The sequence below is a fragment of the Symsagittifera roscoffensis genome, chromosome 1 (assembly GCF_963678635.1).
Source record: "Symsagittifera roscoffensis chromosome 1, txSymRosc1.1, whole genome shotgun sequence".
NCBI classification, from domain to species: domain Eukaryota; kingdom Metazoa; phylum Xenacoelomorpha; order Acoela; family Convolutidae; genus Symsagittifera; species Symsagittifera roscoffensis.
In genome coordinates this window covers 97908370-97924130 of record NC_087062.1, presented here as the reverse complement: position 1 = coordinate 97924130, position 15761 = coordinate 97908370, and the positions used below count along the sequence as shown (strand labels likewise).

The following is a 15761-nucleotide window of genomic DNA, read 5'->3' as shown; positions in this document are numbered from 1 at the left end:
TTTTTCTTCGAAATTCGAAAGTTTTAATCATTTTTTTGTTTCATTTTTTTGTACTTTTCAACCTTTCGTTGGCTGTGTTTTCCTCTCCAGGCTGTTTCATTTTTTCTTTTAATTTTATAGCCCTTTTTTGTCAGTTTTGGTGAAGTGCTTCTGATTTGTTTATCAGGGTCAGTGGAAGCATTTATGATTTTCTCAGTTAGGAAGGCCGATTATCAAAAAGTTCGATTATCTGTTTGTATTAGTTCGACCAATTTTCCGAGCTCTGCCTCAACCACAATGAAAAAAATTGAAATATTGATAGGGGGTGGTAGTAAATAGCTTTTTTTTTCTCACCTGTATCGATATGTTTTCGGCTCTTATTCCAGATATTGATAACGGCTGAGCGAGCCATATATTGTTCACTGAGCGAGTGATAATATCTGACTGAGAGAACCAGAGTATTCTTCACTGTTCTGCTCTGATTCCACACAGTGAGTATGGAAGACTCGGCTGTCTCTCCGGTGCAGTCGGAGTCAATGCGTGTGGACTTAGAGCCCCTCCAGGAACACCAGATTGTGGAAGTCACATACGACGGACAGGAGATCTACAGAGCGCCGGAGTCATTCGCAGAACACTTCAGCAAAATACTCACCCAGATAGACTTCGGGGAAACATCACTGCCGCCGCTAACAGGTTATTAGTAATATTATACGGTAACTTCATCCTATGTGTAAGGTAACGGAAAAACACTTGGAGGGTCTGTTGTTGATCCCGTTGCCTGCCCTTTTCGGTTTTTTTTTAGGATAAATTTTGACTGCGTTAGGATAAATTTTGAAGGCGATTTATCTGTAAAAGAAAAGAAAAACATGAAAGCTGTTCAGCTTTTGACGGAGAACCGCTGTTGTGTCTCTACATGCAACTTTTTTATTTATTTTTTGGGCTGGGTGATGTTGCCTCACTCTCAAGCAACGAGCACGGATCATGGTGGGCCTCAATCGTCCGACCTTTCGATTGAGAGGCGGAGACGTAACCACTTCACCACGCTCCCCTGTGATGAGTAATTGCCTCGATTCAGTTTTCTTCTTTTCTTAGGTGTGAAACAGGGAGAATCAGGCAAAAGGGGGAGCTCGAAAGCTTCGGAGTCAGAAAGTGACAAAGGAAATGAAGTAGTCATTTGCACAATTGATTGAACGCAATTTGTTTAATTATATTAATTTACTGTTAAATTATTATCAAAAATTACAAAATTAAGAATTATAATTATAAGTATAATAACACTTATGCTTGTTTTCGCGTCCAATCAATTGTTGTGGATTCATAAATCGGAAACTGCAGTTGTCGCTGGAATAATATCTCCTCTGAAAAGAGAGCTGACCTTCGACGAAACTTCCGACAGTAATTCAAAAGCCTCAAAGACCTCAAAAAGTGTTCTAAACACAGTCAGACTCAATGTTCAAAACGCTCTCACAGAAATGAATGTTTTATTTGACGTGCTGCAATTGGCGAAAGATAGAAAATGTCTCAGTTCTGACTTGTGCCACGCCAATGTATCTGTAAACAGCTCTCAAAACAACCAACCTGTCAATCCGCAGCATTCGTCCTCGTTTTTGTCGGTAGCGAAACGAACCAGTTTTGCAAACTCAATTTCACTTCTCTCGAAGTTTTCAAATCAGCTGAAATCGAGACAATCGCTAAGCTCTAAAAGTGATGGTGAGTTTTATGGCCAGCTTGTAGAGCTGAGAAAATTCTGGAAGATTCGTAAAACGCAGCATACTTTGCTGGGAGACCTATACGTACAAAGCTCTAATTTCCACCATTCCAGCGTTTTTGAGGTGGTCAAACGCGATGGAGCTTTGGACGTTGTTTTGCCGAAAGATTTGGAAAGTTTCGACTATGAACTACATGCCAGTTTTGTTGAAAAGTCAGACATAGATTCATTACTGAAGTTCAGAAAAGCAATTTCTTTTCAAGAATCCGTAAATTCAAGAGTGAAACACGATGAAAACAAAATAGTCCATACAAAATTGAAGTCAGCACAAAAGTCTTTTTTGAACAAGGAAATCTTTTCTCAGATGTGCAAAGAAGCTACCCATATGAAGCTAGCGTGTCAATGTACAGTTCTTGACGATCGAATAATATGCCGGCTGACCGAACGGGAGGATATGATTATATCTCTAGTTCGACAAAGGAAAAATATATCCACTAAGACGGAAAGCTTAATTCAAGGCAAGTTGATTAAATCTTGTAAAGTAGACATTTTAAGATCTAGTTTGTTATATACCATTGCAATGTATGGATTAGCAATAGTACTACAACCGCAAAGTTGAGTTTTTCCATGACAAAATTTTTAAAAACAATTCCAACCTTGTCACGTCCTATGAACGAAATTTGAAACTCCAATTTTGAGCTTTTTTGCTTCTGGGAATGTCCACTTTATTCAGCCTCTTTTTTGCCTATTTTGTTTAACTTTTACAAATTGGGGTTTTAAAGTTTCAAAACAAGCAATATTTGAGCCAGAACCTTCCAAAAAGTACTGTAAAGATCTATCCCGTAAAGCGTTTTTTCCCCGTAAACGTAACAAAGTTGTTTACGGGAAAAAAAGTCTAGTACCCGATTGCAATACCCTTGCTTATCGCAAGGGTATTGCAATCGGGTACTAGACTTTTTTTTTCCGTAAACAACTTTGTCTACAGGACTCATCTGGACTCAGTACCTTGGTTCACAATAAATTCAAATTTCTCAGTGTCTCTTAGACACTTAACCTGGAGGTAATAAATACGCCTGGGGCGCTAAAGGCCTCGGGTTTGAATCTGACTAGGACCTGCTTTTTTTTAACGGTAAATGTTCCGGTTCAAAAAAATGGCCTATTATTTGTCTGCTTATTATGTTTCGTCGACTTAGTTGCCAGATCTAAGAATTGTTTTTTTTTTGCTGTAAACAATTTTCACTGTAACTGCTTTAGGTGTTTTAGCATTTGAAAAATCTGGCGGAATCGATATTTGTTTTAAATACTGGTTGTAATTTTATCAGCTCGATTTGTCAATTTTTTTTTCATTTTGGGTCTTTTTTATCGGGTTATTAAGTTTTGGCTTAATTTATATCGACCTAGTGGCTTCTTATTGCGCCGTTCGGGGATCGAAAAAAGTTTGTGTGCGTGCGTGTGCTCTGGAGGGGGAAAAGTGACATAAATTTTTTTATTAGTTAAGAATTTTTTTGCATTTTTTCGGCATGAAAGGTTTCTGATCAGGTATTTTCGGCTTTGTTACCAAATGGTAATTATAAATTCAAATACAATGAACCATCCGGCGCATCTGGAGTAGAGGCGACACAACTGCTTGAGACCACTTTTCTGACAGTTTTTTTTGACAAAAACGATTTTTTGAATTTTTTCTTCAAATTTTTCCGTTTGATTCTAATCAACTTTGTATCGCAAGAGGTGCGAATCTCAGCTTTGCCTGTGTAAAAATTGAAAGAATGTTCCAGACTTTTTTAATTGCCAAAGCAAGTGAATTATTATCGGTAACTAGACTTTTTCCATTTAACAACTTTTCCTACAAATCTGTCAGAATTGCTTTTTGGTCTAGTAGTAGAGCGTGTGTATTGGGCTTATAAGGTCTCGGTTTCGAGTCACAGCCGGACCTTGTTTTTTTTCGTTAGAAATTGAAAATTTTTCTGGGAAATTTTGTTGTCGCGGCCATTTTTTTTCTGCTTTATTTTTGTCGGTTTGTTTTCAAAGCAGAGGCGTTTTTTTTATTTAAGTATTTTACTCTAATTACACTTGCAGGGTTAACAAATCGCAATTTAGACTTTTTTCGGATTTAACTTGTTTGAAAAATTTGTGGGTTCGAATCTGACCAGGAATTGTTTTTCTTTCAAACTGGAAATATTCTTTTCCAAAAAATATTGGTTTGTCTGCTTATGATTTGTCGGCTTAGTTGCCACATCGTAGAAGATTTTTTTTATACGCAATTTTTCATTTAGCTGCTTTTTGTGTTTTGAATTACTCCTGCAATTTGTAATTTTACTAGTCTTGACTTCGTATATTTTGCTGTTATTTTGTTGGACTTACTTGATTTCAGCTCATTTTTTATCGGCTTAGAGACTTAATTTGGGGTCGTGTCACGGGAAGCATAAGTTTTATGATTCATTCCGGTTCGAACAAATGCTAAAATTCTTAAAATAGAATCAAAAGTAAAAAAACTTCCGTGACAGCATATTGTCGGTTGTACGGGAAATTATTCAAGTTTTCTCAGGGTTCAGTTGCCGCTTGTTGTTTATCTTTTGAGTTTTTGTAATTTCTGTCGGTTGCGTTTCGCGGCTTGTTTTCCTCAAATGAAAAATGATTCCAGACAACAATTTGAAATTTTTAAGTTGTGGTTTTACAGGGAATTTTTTTTGGAGTTAGTGGCTTTCTTTTCCAGTTTGCTAGTTATAAATTCAAAATCAATCAGCCATCGGGTTGATCTGGCGCAGAGGTAACACATTTGCTTGAGACAGCAAAGGCTTGTGTTCGAAGCCCGCCGGGGGCCTGTTTTTTTGCCAACCTGAGTTTTTTGTAATTTTTTGGACTCTCGTGCGTCTTTTATTTTTCTCGGCTCAGTTCTCGTAACGCGATTTCTTATGAAGGTCTAGCTTTGTTCTCAGACGCTGTTACCCCCTGCTTGATGTCAAAGCCCGGGAGTTCGATTCCAGTCGTGACTTCTTGTTTTTTTTTTTTCAAACTGAAACGTTTCGGCTAATTTAGACTTTTGTCTGTCTGTCTGCTTATTTTTGCCGGCTATTTTTTTTAAAATTTCGGCTTATATCCAGTATTCCTCGTAAAGTTTTTAATGGTGCAGCTAATTTTGATTCGGACGTTTTGGGCCTTTTTCCGATTTTATTAAATTCTTTTGACAAAAACGATTTTAACGTTTTTTTTTTAGTTTTTGATCTTTCTTTTCATTTGATTTTATCACGGTTATTCATCGTTGTATCGTTATTGGCATTGAAAGTTTTCCTCTGGGTTCAAAGTTTTTCTGTAATTTGTGAATTTACCAACTCTAATTTTGCCGATTTTTTTCACTCTTACGTTTTATCGGCTCAATCAACTTATAATAATTGATTTGAACGCAAAAATAGATTTTTAAAATAGAAATGATCGTAGTGATTACAATTTTTAGGTGCTGAGTGTTTCCTAGAAATTTACGGCCTTCAATTGCAGAAGTGCATTGGACGCAAAAAGACTTGAATAGCGTTTAGTTTTGAAATTCGATTTGAATTATCAGAAAACCCAGCGGAATAAAAAATATCCCTTGAGAGTTTTCAGTTATTGGTTAAGCTTAGTGGAAAAAATATTAATCATAAATGATACTTGTTGATTAAAGAGTTTTAAATTCATATTTGTTTCCTTTGAAATTCGATAGTTGAAAGATAACCAAAAATTGTCAATCATTTTTTCAGGTTTCGGTGAGTTCATTGATTTTTTGATTTGCTATAATACTGCTTATGTTTTTCAAATGTGATGGAGCGTAACAAATTTTTGAACTGAATTAGCAGAAATATTTTTGTAGGGCAAAGAATTTATTTTCGACGTAACGGACGTCTACTTAAAGTTTTGAAATTTTTGTAGGCCTCTCTTTATTCGAGTAGTTTTTGTCTTTTTTTTCTTAAGCTAGGTTTTTGCTGTATCGCAAGTGTTGCGAAGCCTCACTTCGCCTCTGTGTGAAAATCTTCATCCTTTAGAAAATCCTAGATTGGTACCTGCTATTAGTAGAGTCCAAAAACCATGGTTTTTTCCCCGTTTTTGAGACACGTACCTGGAGAAATGGTTGAGATAATGAGTTTCTTATCGAATTGTACTGTTATTTTGAGTTTTTCAAGCAATTATGATTTTGTTCCAGCAGTTATTTACCCTAATTCAATCTCCTCCTCCTACTACCTAGAAAAAAATTCATTTTTTATATCACAAAAATTGAAGCAATTTTTGAAAAAAAATTCTTTGTTTGAAGTTTATGTGACTTTTTATCTTTGCGATTAGCAAGAGTATTGTAATTGGATACTAGGTTATATTCCTGTAAACACTTTGCTAGCAGATTTTGCTCGTGAGATACTACGTGCTACGTAATAAATTGAAATCCAATGACAGTTTCTGCACATTTAGCGTAGAGAACGCCCAAGCTTGGGATGACAAGTCTCCCTTAGAGTTATTTTACACCAGACGTTTTTGCTGGATCAACCTGCATTTTTTTCAACTGAAGACGCGTCAAAAATGCTGTTTTTTGGTCCAAACCTTCATGCGGCGGAGAAAGGCAAAATAGGGTCTTCATAGTGTATCCGGTGAGCTCAGAAAACCATTTTTAGTTCATCTAGAAGTAAGAGTAGAGTTGGTTTTTTTTCTGAAGATCCGTCCTTTTTCAGAAAATCCTAAATGGGCTTTTCGAGTTTTCGCATTTGTGCGAGAGCGGGGTCAGAGCTTCGATTGATATTTTGTTCGGCTTAGAAGTTTTCAGTTTTTTTTCGAAGGTTTAGCGGGTGTGTGGTGATATTTTTGTCGTTGTTGTTGCGTCCTTTTATGTATTCTCAATGTGCATCACGTATATTTACACAATCGAAGTGCAGTGTGATAGGACGATGCAATGTTTTTCCAACCTAAGTGGAATGTGGGATTGTTACTTTTTGGGGTACTTTCAAAGCAGGAGGTAGCATTGGTAGTATAATACCAGATGCTTTGATATCTGATTGGTAAAAAATTAACACAATTGATGCTTTTTTAATTCATAAAATGAACCGAAAAAGCTCTGTTTTATATAGCAATATAAAACTTAAAATTTAGGAGATTTTGGAAGTTTTTCAACTCAATATATTTCGCGAGAATTTTTGAAATGCAGAAGTTGTGCACAATTTGACTTCATACTTTCAATTTTATTACATGCCAAGTTAGTTTGGTTGCTTTTAGGTTATTTCATCCAAAATATTACCTGCAAAGTTTGGGTTTTTGAAATTTGAAGCTCATTTTGCTGATTGTCTTGGTTTTGGTAAGCGTCATGCATGTATTGAATAGGACAGCCAACTGGAAACAAGAATGTCAGAAGACTGATGATTATTTTCCGTAGAGGTATTTTTTTAAAAACTTTTTAAAATAAAGTGCTTCTGGCGTTTGTTCGCTTGTTGGATCAGACATAAATACTTCGGATAATTGGTTTTTCCGACAATTTTCGACGCTCAAAAGAGTTTTCAATTTAACTTGATTTTGATAAGTATTGAAATTTATTTTATGCTTTAGACTCAGCATCAGACAATACCAAAAAGTCCCAGAGATTTGAAGCTTTTGAAATCAGTTTGATTCTGTTTATTAAACAACTCTATCTCACTTACCTCGCCAAGTCATCTACTCCTAGCATCAGTCATCCTATCAGTGCGGCTGTGACCTCAAACCAACAGTTTTTGAATGCAGCAGCACTTGGTTACAAAAAACCGCAGTTCGAACTGATCAAAAAGACCAAAGGTATTCTAGAAAGCGCAGTTGATTATGCGCTTCACCTCAGTGTTAAATTTCGAATTAATGAGTACATCGAAAAACTTCAGAAAATGTACCCTGCAATCAGTTTTGTACGAAAGTTTTACGCTACTCGCAAATCATTGGCACTTAAATTGGAATCTTGTTTGACACTTTCGATGAATGTTAAAAATGCCAAGTATGCGAAAGCGGCCAAGTTAGCTAACATCACAATCAGCGAACAAAAAATTAGGTTTTCTTGCAACGACTCGTGGGGTTATGATACTTCCTTTTCTTGTTTGCAAAATATGATGCTGGAAAATGTGTCCGAACTTCTTGTCTCTATTTTTCTGCAATGTGGAGCTTCGTTTACTTGGAGACAACTCACTTACAGTGGAAATGCTTTTTCATCTGAGTACGGGATAATCCTGCAACATCCTGACAGTTTCTCGAAGCTTAGTTTGCGTGTCGTGAATAACAAACATCTTCAGGTAACGCTTCGGATTCTTGTTCAACCAACAGGGTAACCTTCTTAGCTTAGTAGTATGAAAGAAAGTTAAATTCTCCAATATCAAACAAAACTCATACATAAGTTGAATCACGATATTTAATGATACGGGGGGAGATAGACGAAAGGCATTTTGTATGCCTATTAGGGGTCTACCAGAAACACCTACCTTTATATAACAGGCAAACTTTGAAAATGCAGACCCGCTGTTGTTTATGCGTTGCTTTTAATTTTTGGAGATTATGTTTCTGGTATGTTTTTCGGTATTCAACTTAAATACAAAGCCAACCGTATTGTATTTCTGATTGGTTTTAGCTCTGGTTTTTTCGCGCCATTTGCACGTTCGTATGTTTAGAGTGCTATTTGCGTAAATTTTAGCAGATGAATTTTAATTGAACTCAAAAAATGCATATATACTTAAGTGCATTCAGAAATGCATCAAAATGTATGAATGCACATATGATTTCGTCCGGGAGTTTTCTAGTCTGTTATCAGCAAATTTGCCTAATAAGGATGGTTCTAAATAGCTAACAAAAGACCTCAAAATTTAATATTCGCTTGATGATATATTACAACAGGTGCCTCTGTGTGCCCTGTTTAGACTTTCATATAATATGTTTGAAAGAACTTAATTATTTTCACACAACGGATTATAGTATTTCAATCTTTTGAAAAGTTTCCGAGGTATCTTTGTTTAAAAGCTGAATTTCAGAAAGTCCGAAATTTCATAAAAGTTTTGAACATTTTTAAACATTTTAGTCTGTTGGCCGTGTCATCATTTTCTTTCCTAAATTTAATTTAAATCCAACTTTCCGATAAAGACAGCTTGGTTCATAATTACTTATGTTCAGGTGAAATACTGGAAACCTAGGAAAGTGCCACTGGTGCCAGAGGACAATGACGTCATTCAGGACTCGGCTCTGCACGAACTAACCGGAGATTGGATGCAGGTCAAGTTCGATCGCATTCCAGGAAAGGATATTTACGAGAAATTCGAACACCTCTTTGCAACTTTCTTGTGACTCCGAAATTATGAGTTTATTTTAGTGGCTTATAGTGTAGTTTGTTCAAACAGTGTCTGTTTAATTTACGACAATCACCGTTATTGGTCTTTTTTTACTTGAGGTCAAGAGTTGAGAGAGGTCAAAAATTCTTGGCTTCTGTTCTACCTGCCAGAATGTTCTATCTAATTTCAATCAGCGGCCTGAATCGCAAAATTTGCGATTTCAAATCATGAAAAAAAATCCATTTAAATCAATCTTATGGAACCTGATCTAAACTATATTTTATGATTGGATAAATTAAATGTTTTACCAATGTAAAGTATTTAATATTAACCAATCATGATCCATCTAACTAACAACCCACTTATTTGTAAGTGCTGAAGTTACTTGTAATTTCAGCACCAGAGAGATTTGAATTTAACTTAGAAATTAGTTGGACTCTCCCGAGCACTTCAGCAGCCGCAATAAACCAGTATACCCTAGATCTATTGAGCCTAGCAGAGACTAGTTAAACAACCTGAGACTAGATAGTATAAGAGTAAGATTAGGATCGGTATTAGACTAAGAAGTTGCACGAATCTATCCGGCCGAAAATAAGATAGCGTGACGAGCAGACGGTGTACCCTATCCGAAATTACTCTATGAGTTATACACCCCAGTCCTAACTCATCTGGTGCGACCATAAGTCTCGAACAAGACCTTACTAGATTAGAATTAACCAAAAATAGATTAGAAATTAGACAAAAACATTTACAAAATGTTATACGACAATAATTTAATTGAAATGTCTCTCCGACTCAATAGATCAGAGCCAATATTCCGAACCATAATAGAACTACCCAGAATTGGAAGAAGACATCGAACCAAAGACGACATACGACAAAGTAGAAACTTGCCGTATAGTTATATGATAGTTCGGCAAAAGCCAGAACAAACTTTTATATTTCGAATACTACTTGCAATGAATTTAGATTTCCATTTGCAAACATAAAACCTTGAAGTTAATCTTCAAAATCATTTCAGGCGCTAAACAAAATTAATATTATACAATAACGATTGATAAAAAGATCTAAGATCGTTTTCCTAAAACTCTGCAGTAATATACAAAACATGTTTGAAAAATATTTATTGAAAAATAAAAATAAAAATTAGTAGCATGACAATAAATGGTTAGTAATCATAAATCATCTTGTTGTTCCAGCTTCATCACCTAAAACATAACAGCAATCATCAACTCACTAACATCATAAAACACTAAATCTTTCCTTTACACACATTTAAAAATTTATCAAAACTCAAATTCACTTAATTTTAAAACCAGATCATCAAGGCTTATCCTTGGATCTTAAATCATTTTCTACTTAATTAAATTTCAAAATTGATCATCAAGGCTTATCCTTGGATCAAACAGAACAACTTTGTTCTCCCCCACCCACTTAATTAGTGTCTAACGACCTCAAACGTCGATTCACTACCCAACCCTCTCTAAAAACCCAGGACTAATAGAAATTTTTACACAAAACTAATCATTCAAATTAGGATAAACAGTGAAGAACTTCGGTTATTCATCCTTCACTTGACCCCCCCTCTTACCAGACCCAGGATAAATCTTAGACTTAGTAAGTTTAAAATAGTATCTAACGAACTACTCGCGTTCTAATTATACCTGAACCTTGTGGATCGATTTACTATTCTCCAACCCTTGAACACAATCACTACCCCTAAGTAAGATTAAGTAAGTTAACACCTTAGCTTATACTAGTCACGAGAAAGTAAAAATCATTCTTCGGAATCGATATACTTTTCTCTCCAACCCTGAACAAAAGACCCAGGTTAAGCTAACCAAAAAATCGTAAGGACTAATAGTTTAGGTAATTAGAATTCACTTAACAACTTTTTGCATCCGTCATCCTAAACCTTATGTCATTTAAAAACCTAGGAAATAAACAAACAATCATTTTACACAATTGTGAAATAGATAACAAAAAATACGACCTTGTAATTACACCTCATACACAAACAGTTGGATACATTCGAACAAAACGACAAACACTAAAGAGAAAAATAATAACTAAACAAAGACAAATAACACGAAAAAGATTTTCAAAAAATCGAAACGCATTTTCAGAATCAGAAACCAACAGTTTAGACGAACTTTACAAACTAAAAGAATCAGTAGATAAAAATTACCCACTTCACGATCAATTATATTTTTCTGACTCAGAAACAACTTCAAATTCATCACAAAGAGGAAAAAGAAGAATAAAAAGCAGTATAAACACAAACCAGTACATCTATACAATTGGAATCAACCAATTCGACACATTAATAATTACATATTAACAGTCATCGAACGAAAAAATGAGTTCAACGCACACCCCAGGTGACGAAACTCCAGATGATGATGAAATCTTTCCTTTTATAGTAGACGCAGATACTGATAGAGGACAACACATATTTTGTCAAAATTTACTCGTAAACTTATTTGAACCCGGAATCAGCCCATGTAAAACAGAGTTCCCCGATGTAAAAATCAAAAGACAAATCATAGACCACTACTTAAAAGATATATGCAACATAACACAACAGTATGGAATCTACTCCATAGAATTCACCTCACCAAACCATAATAATAGAAAATATACAATTCAAACAGACGATCTTGATTTAGAATTTTCAAAAGTTTTTTCAGAATATATAAAAAGCATCCAATATCATAACTCACAAAGAGCAAACTCCATATTCACCAATGAAGTTTTCGCAATAATATATAGTTATATTTCGATATTAGAAAACGAAATCCCAATAACAAATGTCTCACCGACAGAAACATCTAAACATTTGAAAGTACGACATGAAATCACACTACTCTCTAGTTATTTAAACATCATTAAAGAAAATTTCACGAAAGACGACGTTTCACAACATACCAAACACGATTTACAAAAAATTTTGGCATGGTTCATAATAGATTATTTCACACACAATATTGATTTAATTGCACAAGCAAGAAAAAATTTTAGACCCCAAAATTCGAACGATGATACCGCTATCACAGAACAATCAGATTATGTTTGGGACCCCGAATGGTCTCATCCCGCATTTATAAGCTTTCCACAATCAATCTCAAGTCAAGCAATAGGTACAATATCTTACATAAGAGATTATGTAAGAGTAATACCATTAACAATTGATGCAACACCATTAAACTATAATACATTTTTACCCGATACACAAAATAATAGTTTAAACTCGACAGTCATACACAACGAAAACCTCAATGGAACTAGGAATCTTACTCAACAAGATATCCAGACACCATCACACTTCATAAATGAAGAAATTGTACACACAACAACTACACAACAAAGTATTTCACCAATACGCCCAAATTTAACAACACCAAGAAATACAAATCCTTCACAAACACAGGTAACCTTACAATCAACCGTTAAACCTTCGGTTGCTCCAAAATATTCCCATATGGATTACCAAACATACAGACCCATGACAATACCATCAAAAACACGCAAAACATTCACTAGAAACAACTTTGCAGACCATAATTATAATTATACACATCCATCAAAAACAAATTATCAACCACAAAGGAATTTTAATCAATATACAAAACCTCGAAACTGGGATAACCCAACGGCCCAATATAATTCCAAAAATTTTCAACCAAATCCTCCACAGGATCGCAGTGAAAATTACCCATTTTTTCAACAGAATAAAAATAAAAAACAAACATCTTATCAAATGGATTATTTATCCTCAGATGACGATTTTTTACAACCAGATATATTTGCACAAAATACTCAAGAATATCGTAGACAAGGAATACAGAAAACATGTACAAACCATAGAAATTTTTCTCCACAAACAATAGATGCACAACATCAACAACCAATTCAACAACAAAATCTAATTAATACACAATCTTTTCAACCAATTCAACAACAAAATCCAATGACTGCACACTCGTATCAACCATCACAAATGCAAAATGAAATACCACTCCCATATTATCTCCAACAACATGAAATAACAAGAAACCAACTTTCAAATTTTTCTCAAATGCCAAATGCAGCAGAATCACTACAAATGACAATGAATCCATACCTAATGGGTGGATCATCAATAACATCAAACAAACCTTTAATGGTTTTCACAGGAACAGACCCTGAATACTCTGTAGAAGATTATTTAAATGCAGTAACAGCAAACCTGATTTTAAATATTGGACCTGAACCAATTAATACGCCACTACATCAAAACTGGATACATCGACGCACAGCGTTAATACAAACAACCTTAGATGGCGCAGCCCAAAAATGGTTTTCAGTACTACCTCTAGAAATAAAATCAAACTGGAAAAGATTTACACAAGAATTTTCAAAAATGTTTGACTCCGAAAGAAACAAACAACAACAAAGAGTTTTATGTAATGAAATTCGCAGATTACCAAACGAAACCATCAAGCAAATAGCAGTACGAATCGAAACACTAGTTCGAAAAGCATACTCACTAAATACACATGACTATAAAAACACAAAGATGACAGAAATCTTAATGATGACCTTAACACCACAATTAAGGAAAATAGCAATAAAAAAGAGAGCATCCCATCCTTCTTCAATTCGAGAACCCGATTTAGATTTTCGAAAACTAGTAGACAAATTAGAACAAGCAGAAATCACGATGAAACTAGAAGAAACGGAAAATCTGAAATTACAATACGTTAACAAAATTGAAACGACTCCCACTAATATTAATAATATACAGGAATCAGAAACAGACCTCGTTGAAAAAATCACTGAAATACTCAATATTTACGAAAAGAACCCGAACTTTAAAGGCAAACCATCTTTCAAAAAATGGTGTAATTATTGCCGACGATACGGACATAGTATTTCCGAATGTAGACAAAAACAGCAAGATAGTCAAAATAAACCTCAAAAATACAAAGAACCAAATAAATCATTCTATCAATACATGAAAAAAGATCAAAATCTACCGAACAAAACAGTCCACAGCAACAACAGTTCAGGAAAACCACTCCCGAACAATACAAATTATACAAGAAATCAATCCCCATATAACTCAAGTTATAGAGGAAGATCACCAGAACGAAGAAACACGTATAATTCATCACAAAATCACTACAATAGACCAAATAGTAGAAATAACTACTCCAGATCAAATTCAAATACACAACGATTTGTTTCTAGATCTAATTCCCAATCAAGAAATAACTACTATCCAAACAACCAATCACGAAATTCATCATACAATAGGAATAGAAACTACTCCTATAATCGAAATAGAAGTTATTCAAACAACCGAAACCAGAATTACCCGAACAGTCAATCAAGGAATAACTCATATAATAGATCGAACTATAACAGACCAAACAATAATTACCAAAACAGATCGCGAAATAATTCACAAAATCGACACTCAAGTTATAATAATCGTTATAGAAATTATTCCCAATCACCACACCGGAATAATAATAACTATAATAATTCTAATAATCGCCACAGAAGTAGTACACCTAAACATCAAAGACAAATCAATCAAGTACAATCTAACCCAGAAACAACATCAGACCCTCCAGGTATTGATGACACAGTAACTGATACGTTACAACTCAATCAAATAAACTGTACATCATCAGATTCAGAAAGTGATACTGAAAACACTCTTTCTATCAATATGATAAAAGTCGAAAATGACTATGAATCTGTCATATATGAACAACCCTTTTCATCACACATATATGAAAATCAATCAGAATTTCTTCAAAATTATTACACTACACCCATAAATTCCACACCAACGACGCAAGAAACAAATGAGATTAACACTACAGATCAAACCAATAAAAATACCAAAACAAAATGCTTGAATACAAACCATATTTATCAAAATATACAAAAAGAACAACCCAAAGAAAAAATTTGGACAATACCATTTCTCTTAGAAAGCCCAAGAAATAAAGAATTTCAACCACCAGACCTTGAAATAGATTTTTTAATTGATTCAGGAGCAGAATCAAACATAATAAACATCCCCACATGGAATGAAATAAAAACCTTACACCCAAAGCTAACACCTCTTGAAACCTCCAGCAAACTAGCAACAGCACAAGGATCAACATTGATAAACTACGGAAAAATCCAATTATTTCTCCTCCCCACCAGAACAATGGAACAAAGCAAAATTTTAAATAAGCCATTTAAACAAATATTCCATATCACTGACATTAAATATAATATCATTGGAATACCATTTATTTCGAAGTATATACCAACAATTAACATACTAAATAGTAAAATATTAATCAAAGATAAATATACAAAAACAAAAGAAACATCCTTAACATTTTTTCAAAGATTAAATAAACAACCACCATTCTTTTCAAAATTCTACCCGATATTTAACCAACAAAGAAAACACCTAAAACCACTATCAGGAAATATCTATAATTTTTCAATCAAACAAGTTCACCAATATGATAAAGAACAAAACAAACAAAAATTTTATATGTCAGATTTTGAATTCAAACCTATTCACAAATTTTTCAAAATCACAATCTCATCCATAAAATATTTGAAAAATTCGAATTCCGATATCATTTCCTTACATGTCTATAACAACACACCTTACCAAGTAACATTACCTTTAGGACTTTTAGGATATTGTGAAACCAACGCTACAATATCACCAATACACGAAAAAGCCTATCGCGTAAATAATATACTCCAATTACTAGATATTTGCCAATCTA

The 15761-nt window shown here is 34.3% G+C and overlaps 1 protein-coding gene across 1 annotated transcript; it reads left to right on the top strand.

Moving 5' to 3' along the window:
• Positions 1–369: 369 nt before the first annotated feature.
• LOC134857311 (mediator of RNA polymerase II transcription subunit 17-like) lies at positions 370–9066 on the top strand. Its single transcript, XM_063873704.1, has 5 exons — positions 370–672; positions 1072–1145; positions 1293–2205; positions 7241–7944; positions 8813–9066. The coding sequence occupies exons 1-5, from the start codon at positions 477–479 to the stop codon at positions 8981–8983; spliced, it is 2058 nt and encodes a 685-aa protein (XP_063729774.1). The 5' UTR covers positions 370–476; the 3' UTR covers positions 8984–9066.
• Positions 9067–15761: the final 6695 nt, after the last annotated feature.

Excerpts from the sequence above, each read along its gene's own strand:
- LOC134857311 (XM_063873704.1), top strand. The coding sequence starts at position 477 with ATGGAAGACTCGGCTGTCTCTCCGGTGCAGTCGGAGTCAATGCGTGTG. Across the intron at positions 673-1,071 it reads ATCACTGCCGCCGCTAACAG|GTGTGAAACAGGGAGAATCA; the intron begins GTTATTAGTAAT and ends TTCTTTTCTTAG. Across the intron at positions 2,206-7,240 it reads GACGGAAAGCTTAATTCAAG|ACTCAGCATCAGACAATACC; the intron begins GCAAGTTGATTA and ends TTTATGCTTTAG.